This window comes from Thunnus maccoyii, chromosome 16, assembly GCF_910596095.1.
Source record: "Thunnus maccoyii chromosome 16, fThuMac1.1, whole genome shotgun sequence".
In the NCBI taxonomy this organism is placed as follows: Eukaryota; Metazoa; Chordata; class Actinopteri; order Scombriformes; family Scombridae; genus Thunnus; species Thunnus maccoyii.
This window is the reverse complement of record NC_056548.1, coordinates 22,158,042-22,169,306: the sequence shown is the minus strand read 5'-3', so window position 1 is coordinate 22,169,306 and position 11,265 is coordinate 22,158,042. Positions and strand designations below refer to the sequence as shown.

Here is an 11,265-nt window from a genome sequence, read left to right as displayed (position 1 = left end):
GCTAATCGTTCAACATGTTTGCAGCTCAGTGTTTTAGCTGTAAATGATCTGTTAGAAGTCCTCCATACACATGCTGAATTTGATAATGCACTTCATAGCTCTTGTGAGTCTTGTACGCTACAAACAGGGTACCTGAAGTGCTTTAATAAATCTTGTTCCATATAATGTTGTGTTACATTAGTTTGTGGTCTGGGGAGGAAAATGTGTTCTTTAGGCCCATAGTACTGCAGCACTATGTTGCACTGTGGGTAAATGTTGACTCACTGTGCACAATTGTTTGGAACAGAGTTCCCCAGTAGGCACAGCAGCATTATCCCTTTGGGTTCTGCTGAGTTTGTCGGTTTTGCAGGCTGCAATAAACTTGGTTACAGCGGTTGCTTGGGAGCATGTCTGTAGCTCCAGGGAGATGCTAGATGTGGCTCTCCTGCACTATTGGGATTTGGTGCATAAGTAACTGCCGTGGACCTGCATGAAGATGGGATGAGTTTAGGTGGTAAAGTTTGGGATAATTAGACATTTAGAGGGAACAAGGTTCCTTATAAGGCCGTACATGCATGGTCGTCATTATTTACCTACAGGTTTGTTGTAACAAATTGTTGTGGGTCTTGTTTGTCAGAGCATTTTTTAGATGGGTGCCATTGCTGATTTTGTTAAAACTCCATCAGAGGGTTTTCTGGACAGATGTACCAAAGACAAGTTACTGAAAATTGCGGAACGTCATAAAATTGACATTAATGGCAAGACTTTGAAGGACAACTGAGGTCATTTTGAAGGCCTACTGCTGGGTTGTCTCTGCAGTTTTTGACATCCATAGGTTTGAGCAACAGAAACAATTACTCAGTTACAATTCGCTCATGGAAGGTGTGACAAAGTGGGTAAGACCACACCATTTGTCCCCATTACATTTTGATGTACAGACGGGTGACAAATTAAAGGAAAAACTGGCACAGGCCTGAATGCTTGACCCCTACAGTGAGGGGATCCAGTGGCTCTGTTATGCTTTGGGGGGCATTTTGCTGGCATGGTTTGGGAATGGTGTTCATCCCCCCAGAAGAGTTCCAGAGACCTGTAAAATCAATGTCACGGCTGAGGAACACCATTCTTCAAAAAGATATTCCCTCATTTGGTGTTTTGATGATGGTGCTGGAGAGCGCTGTCTAACACATCGGTCCAAATCTCCCACAGGTGTTCAATTGGGTTGAGATCTGGTGACTGCAAAGGCCATAGCATATGATTCACATCATTTTCATACTCATCAAACCATTCAGTGACCCCTCGTGCCCTGTGAATTGGGGCATTGTCATCCTGGAAGAGACCACTCCCATCAGGATAGAAATGTTTCATCATAGGATAAAAGTGACGACTCAGAAGAACTTTTTATTGATTTGCAGTGACCCCTCCGGTTTAATATTTGTGTGAATTTGTACTCAGTTTTGGCATATGGTGAGGAGTACTGGGTGGATAAAGTGTATAAACAATATTAATTGATACAAGTGACATTGTTATGTACCAGTTATTGGCATAAGGGAAAGTGGTTGGTTTGAGGTTGTTGGTTTGAGGAGAACAGAAAGACGATATGCATCTAGCTGTGTGCATGTGATCATACCTAAGTTTGTTGAGTTTTTGTTTTTTTCCGTTACACAGGTCACCTTTTTTTTAGAAATTCAACAAGTTTGAGTCTGCGTCCTGTCACCGTCCTTGACACTCTGGCTAAGCTCCCCCACAGACAGTCAAAACAACAGGCTGAAATTAGGTTGCTGTAGAAAAATTGCAGCAACAAACAGCAGGAAAAACTACATTTGCTGCAGTATAAACTTTATTTAATTTAGCATGGTAAAATGGTAGCTGAAAGTGCTGTAGAGCTTAACAATTCCTCCTCTCCCACTGAGTTCTCTGGTGAGAATTTTGATAATTTGGGTAATTTGTAGCTTTTTGCCTATAGGCTTAAACACACACAGGCAAGGCACAACAGGCCTACTTATCTTTTTCTTCTTCAGATTTTTAAAAGTATTCTGCTGTTAAATCAGCAGTACTGAAGGCATACGAGTTAGTTCCTGAGGTATACTGAGGTTCTGAAAGTGGGAGAAAGATGAGAAACAGGCACATCTTGAATTTGCTCACGATTTGACAGCTCATTTCTCTCGTGGCATGTCAGTACTTTTGATTCACTGTGTGACTTAGTAGTTTTAGAGCAGTTCAAAAATTCAGTACCAGAGAATATTGCTGTTTATATCATGGAGCATAAAGTTAAAAAGGTAACTTTAGCGGCTGCTTTGGCTGGTTTCGGTGAGCTTTACTCCAGTGGAGATAGCCATAGGTGAAGCTTATTGTTCTGGCGGTCCTGTAAAACCTTTCATGTCAGAGTCAAGAAATGGCCGTGGCATGCATGATGTAGACAAGGTTTGCAACTTTTATACAAGACATTTAAAATCAAATGAGTTGATTACTGTGAGATTCCCTTAGCAAATGCCCCCCATAGGATTACCCCAGTTCATTCCAGGCAACCCAGCAGCTTTCCTCAAAAAAAGAGAGAAGGCATCTAGACATTCCTTTTGTTTCCTACGCACTGAAACAGTTTACTGTTATTTTGAGCAGACATGGTAAATACTACCTCCCTACTACTAATTATTGCTTGTCCCCTGAAATGCATCAAGCATGTTTCTCACCATCAGGGGTGGGTCTAGACATGTTTAAATGTGGGGGAGCTAACTAAATGTATATTTAAAGTTAAACTGTTTTTTCACAAAAAACCATAAACCCTGAACGTGCTGTCAGTGGTAAATGATGTCCTTTTTTTAACTGAATCTACGCATCAGGAAACACTTCTGTTTGTGGACAAGGACAGATACTTGTGTAATGTAATGAGCAATGAAAATGTGTCTCCATTGTTACTGTCATTTGCCCTTATTATTAAGGCTATCTAAAGGGAATTTCTGGTTTATTTTAACCTGATATATTCCCATAAATGTGGCCTGCGTGGCTCTACGGCTTATGCCAACTTTGAATTCTCAAGCTCTATTATAAAGATTCAGAGAAACAAGTGTACCTGAGCAGAGGGCTCATAAAGACCATGTTTATTCAATACAATAAAATGACACAAAAGGAAATACAGTGACTTGAATGCTAGAAGAGGGGGATCACTTGATGATCTCAATAACTGTGCAACAGTTGTCATTCTCCCCCTCCACCTTCTCCTCAGCCAATTTTGCCACAGTGCCTTCTGGGAGAATGATGTACAGATGTAACACTCCCAATCTCTGCATTCCCATCATTCCCACTGTTAGCCTCCCTGTGGCGCCCCTCTTCCTGGTAACAGGGAGCCCGACCTTCCTCCATGTGCTGGTGCATGGTCTGGTCATAGTCACAGAAAGACCTCACAGAGATCACTTGATTGTTGTTGCTGTTTTCATTGGCACAATCAATAGGGTTTCGCAATTTGGCCTTTATCTTATGTAGCAATGACAATGAGCCCAGGAGAACACTCAAGGCAATCACAGCCACCTTCAAGTTCCTGACCACAGTTTTAGTGTCCTCAACCTGGATGAGGTACTGGACTACCATCTTGCGGTGTACTTTGCCATTCACCATTTCCTCTGTCTCACAGGTGTAAAGGTCAGCATCAGACAAGGAGGGTCTGATGATAAGGCCCTGGCTGAGCACAGTGTGACGGGGGCCAGGAAGGAGGGTGCTATTAGAGAAGCGCCAGCTGACTGGAAGGTTGGTCTCAGGGGAACATGGGAGAAACTGGGCTATCCCCATGATGAGATGGACGACGTCAGGTTTCCTTTTCACTTGAGGAAGACATCAAGCACACATCCATTCACACCTGGTCAATGTTTAACCTCCTTTCAAGAATATGTCCCGTACCATATAATTAATTTAAAACATCCTCCTCACTGTCACAGAGATTTTATTGTAACATACACACCACCTATTTTTATCAGCTTTAAATTCATATTTGATATTGTGTGCTGTAGTGGCATACAGGGAACTTACAATCAGAGATCGGGCACATCCTGATGTCTCCATCACTTAGACTCTGAATCCTGCAAGAGGATAAAAAACTTTCTTAAGCATAACAAACAATCACATTCTGGAAAGCAAAAGATCATAGGAGTTTCATCGTACATAGACCCAAGTGATGCGCCAACAACAGATGCACACTGGCCTCTGATCTTGTCCCAGCCACAGTATGGGTCTCTGGCAAGAAGGCAGTCATCGCACGATGTGTAGTGGCTGCATTCCCTTACATTAACCTGAACAGTGACATTATTGGCACCGCTGTACAGCTGGCCCTGCAGATATACAGCAGGGTTTAGACAAGTTGTCTCCCTACAAGGACGTTTTAATTATGATGCATCAAAGATCAGGTAAGGTGTTCATTAAACTAAAGTCATAACAGATCTGGGTAATTTACCAACTTGAAATTGCATTCGGAAAACAACACTAGTGAATCAGGCCTTACTGTTTTGGAGGAGAGCTGGAGAAAGTTGACAGGCTGAGGAATTTGAAACAGCTGCAGCTCCTCAATGATGCGGCCACCCTCGCCATCAAACCTCACTGCCTTCTGCAGCCAACCAGAGTCTAAGAGAGAAGAATTAACACAACATTGAATTCATCTGTCAGTGTACCTTGTGTGTGATTTGTGTTATTGATGTTAAGGCATGTCTGCACATGTGCTTCAACCTGTGCCAATAAGCATAATTTGATGCTGTCGCCCATCCAGTGATGCAACTTGATCCACAACAATTTTGGAAAATCGTGTCCCTATCTGGAACAGCAGAGGCTTGCCAGTTATCGGTGTAACCACGCTCTCCATCAGAGGGTGGTTCTTCACAAACAGCAGGGTTTCGTCTGAGAGGTCTAGGGAGGTCATCACACCTTTGGCCCGCATTTCATCATTAATGCACTATAACAATGATACGCAATGTTGTTTTAAATATTTAAACCAAAAGTAATCAACCTTAATAATGATGAGATATTTAATTCTTCTTGGCTTGATACTTACTGAACCAGGGTAAGGGACAGGCTCTTCTCCTGTGTATGTGTCCCACCTCCCAGCATCCTTCTCAGTCAAAAACCTCCCGCTGAACACCTGGCTGATGTCTGACAGCTTGTATGCACAGACAGCAGACTGGTTGCAAGCACCTGAGGACTCCCTGTCATAAAGGGAAACAGAAAATATATAATCCTTGTTATTTTCTGTTTCCACATATGTGTAACCTCTTTACATTTTACATATACACATGCATATACTGTACATAAAGGGTAGCTGTGGCTCAGGAGGTAGAGCGGGTCATCCACTAATCATAAGGTCGGGGGTTTGATATCTGGCTCCTCCAGTCTGCATGTTTAAGTGTCCTTGGGCAAGATATTGAACTCCAAATTGCTCCTGATGGCTGCGCCAGCGGTGTGTGTGTGTGTGTGAATGGGTGAAAGAGCTTTGAGTGGTCAATAAGACTAGAAAGGCGCTATATAAATGCACTCCATTTTCCATTTACGTAAAGGAGTTACATAGGTACATACTGTAGCTACACAAGTTGCAGAACATCTGTACAAGTTGTTGGGATGTTGCATAAAAACGCTAAATCCTAAATATCTTGACAGATTTGATGATATAAAGAAGCTTGGAAGAAGAATATAGAATAGAACATGAAATGTTTCAGTGAATAATGAATTAAATTTCAACGTACGAGTTGGAAGTGAACGTGGCATAGAAGATGCTATCCGTCCAGTTTTTTAGGTCTTGAAGGAGGAAAACGTCTTGGACGAGGGAGGGCAAGCCGACACCACCAAATGGACAGTCCAAACGGGCTTTCAAGAATGAAGTCCACTTTCTCTGCAGGGTCCTACTGCCCCCCAAGTCACTCTAATACACATATTAAATAACAACATTGATTTCCAGCCATATGAAGATGGTACGGGTATTTTAATGGGAGACATACCTTACAGACTCGGGCTATTCTCGACACCTGGATGTTGTCACGAAGTTCCTCTACAGCATTCTCAGTGAAGAACAAAAATACACTGTCGTCTTCACCGTTCTCACTGTCTTTGCTTGCTTCAACAAGCTTTATGGAAATCATGGTGGGCTCTGAAATCAAACCGTTTAGAATATGAGATCAAAAGGCACTGACATTTAACAAGGTCTGAAAACAAAAAATAACAGCAGAAAATTCTATGATTTTAGTTTTGTGCAGTGAAACAGACTGTTTACTGCATCTTAATTTAGTAACATGTTCCCGAATAAGACAGCTTACCATTGAACCAGGAATGTTTCATTTCAGTCTTGAGAGGGTTCAGTCCATTTCTCTGAAACACCAGCTCTGTGCCCAGAAAGTTGGAGGAAGAGGCTGAGTACAAAGTGTTTCCTGTGAAGTAGGGGGGAAAAAACAGTGTTGTATCATTATTGCTGTCATTTTCAACTTTTGACAGTTAAAGATTTATTGGAGGAGAGCAGACATGACAGACCAGTGATGAAGCGTTGAGAAATGGAGAATATGTTGATAGTTGTGTACTCACCAATCATAAGGGAAGCAAAGTGTTGGTCAGGGTCAAAAGGAACTATTCCTCTACCTACGTGCTTGTTTCCGTCCAGGGCAACTTTTCCATTTGTGAAAGTCTGGTGCAGTAGACATTCATAATCACTGTGATATATTTCCCATTATAAAAGCATTATTTTCCTAGAACTTATTACCATATTTGCTTTTTCCAGCTGTTTATTGATAACTTATTACACTTATACCAAGTGAAATATTGACAAGTTGTGTCCATTATTGTCTATCAGTGCGTACGAGGTTAAAGGGTTAAGAGGTCACTTACCATGTAGTCACATGCAGGATTGAAAGCGTTCGTCCCACAAACTAGCATTTTACCATCCTCTGTTGTGTGCAGGGTCCTGATGAAGTTATCACATTCCTTTTAGAAGAACAAATGTGATTAAAATTAATGACTTTATGAGCTGTGTGTGATGAGAAAAAACTGCACAAAAGTCTGATGACGTTCACTTCTACTTCACTTATTCCTGTACCTTAGTGTCTTTGCCCTTCCTCTGACAGAGGGCTTTGTCTGCTGGACTGACCATCCAGTTGGCCTGGAGGAATACAGAATTAGCAATGATGTGGAAACCCTCATGTGAAAATGTATAAAAAATATATATAAATATAGAAAATTATTCTGACAGCTATTAGTTGAATAGTTCTCACAGCTATTTTTGGTACCAAAAAACACCTCTTCAGAATGACTGAGAAGGTCACAGTTTTCAGTGGTGAAATATTTATTGGTCTGATTTAAAATAGTTCTTTCTACTTCTTGTTTAGGGGGTGTTGTGTATGTTTCTTTACCTTATATTATATTTCACAAAGACATTTGTTATGCAATTTAATAAACTTTACTTACATTTTAGGAGCCACTCTGGGTTTTTTATTCCAATGTGCCATTTAACAAATCATTAGGGCTGCAACTAACGATTCTTTTCATTATCGATTCATCTGCTGATTATTTTCTTGATTAATCATTTTGTCTATAAAATGCCTGAAAATAGTGAAAATGCCAGTTATAAATTATCAGAGTCCAAGGTTACATCTTTAAATGTCTTATTTTGTCCAGAGCCCAAAGATATTCTTACTATATATATTTACTATCATATATGACAAAGAAAAGCATAAAATAATGACATTCAAAAAGCTAAAAACAGCACATTTTTTAGCATATTTTCCAAAAATGTTTTGCCATATTTTAAAAAATGACTAAAACAATTATTTGATTATCAAAATAGTTGCGGATTAATTTTATGTCAATCAGCTAATTAACTAATTGTTGCACTTCTACAAATCATAGAACTTTTTTTAGTCATTATGGTTCTGTATGGACCTATTGTATCTGAAGAACTGATGAAGAGTCGATCTTTTTCTGTCATTCTAGATTTATTATTGTACTGGTGTTTGAACTTAAACTGCTCATTTTTTGTGTGTTGGGTACAACGGCCCAGTCCATCCAAACAATGTTCTTACCTCACTGGTCTTTTTGGTGATGTCATCCAAGTTGAGGGTGAGCACTTTCCCTCTGGCTCCGACAACAAGTAGACCAATGTCATCTCTTATCATCAAAGAGCTCAAACTGCTAAAGCCAGACTCTTTGAACTGTTTCAAGTTCATGTCTAAACCAGATAAAAGAACAAGAAGCTGGAGATTTCATTTGAAATCCATGTCTTCTATAAAGTTAAGATGTTCAGTGTTATTTTCACACTGCATACCTGGTCATTTTACGCTGCACATATAGTATGATTCATTTAATTACAGTATTATTTACTGCTGCTGCCTACTTTACGTTACTCCTAATTGTAAACCACTGTATTTGTTGTTTTGATCCTGTATTATTATAAAGGCAATGCACTAAGCCCAAACACACATCAGTATAGTCTAAACTGACAGTCTGCTGTACAATCCACTTTATATATGTTGTAATATGTGCAGAACATTATGTATGTTGAGATTATGCATAGTCTACTCTTAGTATAGGCCACAGTCTGTCTTTTGCCTGTTCATCTACAGTAGATGCTTTACCTTGGAAGGAAATGCTCCTGCGGGGTTTGTTGTTTGCTTCAACACCCTCACTCATGATGATGAGGAAATAAAAGAAGAGCACAGTAGGTCTCATCGTGTCCTATAAGATGGGGCAAACACATTTAGACACAATTGACATCATTTTTCAATGTTGTATAAGAAATTTATGTTGGCAGAAATTAAGGTAAAATATTCACCACTAAAGTACACAGCTTCATTTCATCAATTTTATGATTTTACAGGTTGTTCAGTTAGGATAACTGACAGCGATTCACTCCATCTGTGCTTCTCGTTTTTATTCTTACCTGATAGGTCTTGTTTTGTGAGAAGAAACTCGTGAATAAATCACAGGATTTGTTGTACTGCAAGGAGCAACAAATACCATGGCAACGGCAGTGCATGCAGATGAAGGAACCTATAAAAACACAAGACTCCAATAAGAGGAGAGGAGGTGGACTCTGTGTTTACATCAATGATGCTTGTTGCTCAAACGCAGTCAAAGTTGATGGACAATGTTTACCAGATTACCAGTTTTTAATGTTAAAATGTCAACCATATTATCTGCTCAGAGGATTCACCAGTGTGTTTGTTGTTGCTGTTTACATTCTTCCAGATGCAAATTCAAAAAATGCACTACAGGAATTGTATGAGGTCATTAGCATTCACATGACAAAACAACCGGATGGTATTTTTATTGTAGCTGGTGATTTTAATCAAACTGACCTCAGAACTGTTTTACTTAAATTCCACCAACATGTCCACATCCCCACCAGGGGAAGTAATACCCTGGACCATGTTAAACATTCCTGGCAGCTACAAAGCCCTCCCTCATTCCCATTTTGATCTATCAGACCATATTTCCCTGCTTCTCCTGCCTACTTACTTTCAGCTGATAAAAAGGCTCAAAATATCAGTAAAAACTGTTAAAGTGTGGACAGATGAAGTTATAGCAGCTCTACAGGACTGTTTTGAGTGGCACATGTTCAGGGACGCCGCCACACAGGGGAACCACATCAATCTTGAGGAATATATATCAACAGTGACATCACACATCAGCAGATGTGTTGATGATGTGGTGATCACAAAGACAATAAATTCCAAACCAGAGAGCCTGGATGAATGGAGAAGCAAGGGCTTTATCCTGAGCCAAAAAAGCTGCCTTTCAGTCAGGTGATAAGGAAACATACAACACCGCCAGAGCAAGACTGAAAGCTGGCATAAAGGAGGCAAAGCAGAGAGACATGAGCAGAGACTGGAGAGAGATTTCAACACCAATGACACCAAAGATATGTAGCAGGCAATCCAGAACATCACAGGCTACAAAAGCAGGAGTGCCCCCATATTGTGTGAGGCCACGTTGCCAGATGAGCTTAACTCATTCTATGCTCGCTTTGATATCCTCAACAAAGAGTCAGCTGTAAAGGCTACTCCGCCTCCAGAGGACCTGCCACTGTCAGTATCCACAGTGGATGTGAGAAGAATCCTGTTTAGAGAGAATATGAATAAAGCTGCTGGGCCTGATAACATCCCTGGCCGTGTACTAAAAACATTTGCCAACAAGCTAGTTGATGTTATAACTGACATTTTTAACATATCACTGTCACAGGAGAGTGTTCCCACCTGCTTCAAGACAGCCACCATCATCCCTGTACCAAAAAAGTCTGCGTCTGTGTCTAGTCTAAACGACTACCGCCCTGTGGCACTCACTCCCATTCTGATGAAGTGCTTTGAAAAACTGGTTTTCAAGCACATCAAAGACAATATCCCAGACAGCCTGGATCCTCACCAATTTGCATCCAGAACCAACAGATCCACAGAGGATGGCATCTCCTCTGTCCACCACTCAGTTTTCACACACCTTGAAAATAACAACACCCACATCAGAATGTTGTTTGTTGATTTCAGCTCAGCATTTAATATAATCTCCCCCATGAATCTGATTGGAAAACTTAGCACTCTGGACTTAAATACCTCAACTGGATACGGGAACTGGATATTGGACCTCACAAACAGACCGCAGACAGTTTTGATTGGTGGTCACACCTCCTCTACTCTCGTGCTCAACACCGGAGATCCACCAGGGTTGTGTGCTCAGCCCCCTCCTATTCATGCTGTACACCCATGACTGTAACCCCCAACATGGAGAGAACTCTGTTGTGAACTTTGCGGGCGACACCACCGCCATCGGCCGGATTTCAAACAATGATGAGAGTTCATATCGGGAGGAAATCAACAATCTTGCAGAATGGTGCACAGAGAACAACTAACTGCTCATTGTCAACAAAACCAAGGAGCTGATTATTGATTTTAGAAAAAGGGAGGTAAAGACACACACCCCTATCTACATCAGTGGAGCTGAGGTGGAGCAGGTGAACAGTTTTAAGTTCCTGGGTATCAGCATCACAGAGATCCTGTCATGGACATCACACATCTCCACCCAAAAAAAGCCCAGAAACGACTGTACTTCTTAAAGAAACTTAAGAAGGCAAAATTCCCATTTCAGATTATTGCTAACTTTTATAGAGGAGCAATAGAAAGCAACATGGAAACATCACAAATTGGCATGGGATGTGCAGCGGGTGATTAAAACCACACAGAACATCATTGGTACCCATCTACCAAGCATCAGTGACATCGGTGAGGTGAGGAGCCTGCACAGAGCCCAAAGGATACTAGAAGACAATACCCACCCCAACCACAG

At 40.9% G+C, this 11,265-nt stretch overlaps 1 protein-coding gene across 1 annotated transcript; it reads right to left on the bottom strand.

Annotated features, from left to right (window-relative positions):
• Positions 1 to 3,043: 3,043 nt before the first annotated feature.
• Positions 3,044 to 9,153, bottom strand: LOC121880810 (semaphorin-4E-like). Its single transcript, XM_042388341.1, has 16 exons — positions 9,143 to 9,153; positions 8,870 to 8,979; positions 8,565 to 8,664; positions 8,013 to 8,158; positions 7,031 to 7,093; positions 6,823 to 6,918; positions 6,523 to 6,622; positions 6,261 to 6,371; positions 5,946 to 6,094; positions 5,694 to 5,869; positions 5,009 to 5,159; positions 4,687 to 4,909; positions 4,466 to 4,584; positions 4,129 to 4,295; positions 3,997 to 4,046; positions 3,044 to 3,791 (listed from the first exon to the last, which is right to left on the bottom strand). The coding sequence occupies exons 2-16, from the start codon at positions 8,963 to 8,965 to the stop codon at positions 3,196 to 3,198; spliced, it is 2,343 nt and encodes a 780-aa protein (XP_042244275.1). The 5' UTR covers positions 8,966 to 8,979; positions 9,143 to 9,153; the 3' UTR covers positions 3,044 to 3,195.
• Between the last annotated feature and the right edge of the window lie 2,112 nt (positions 9,154 to 11,265).

Bases quoted from the DNA above. Each gene is read 5' to 3' on its own strand.
- LOC121880810 (XM_042388341.1), bottom strand. From the start codon at position 8,965: ATGCACTGCCGTTGCCATGGTATTTGTTGCTCCTTGCAGTACAACAAA. The intron at 6,919-7,030 runs GTACAGGAATAA...TTCTTCTAAAAG, and splicing joins GGAAGGGCAAAGACACTAAG to GAATGTGATAACTTCATCAG. The intron at 4,910-5,008 runs GTAAGTATCAAG...TCATTGTTATAG, and splicing joins CTGTCCCTTACCCTGGTTCA to TGCATTAATGATGAAATGCG.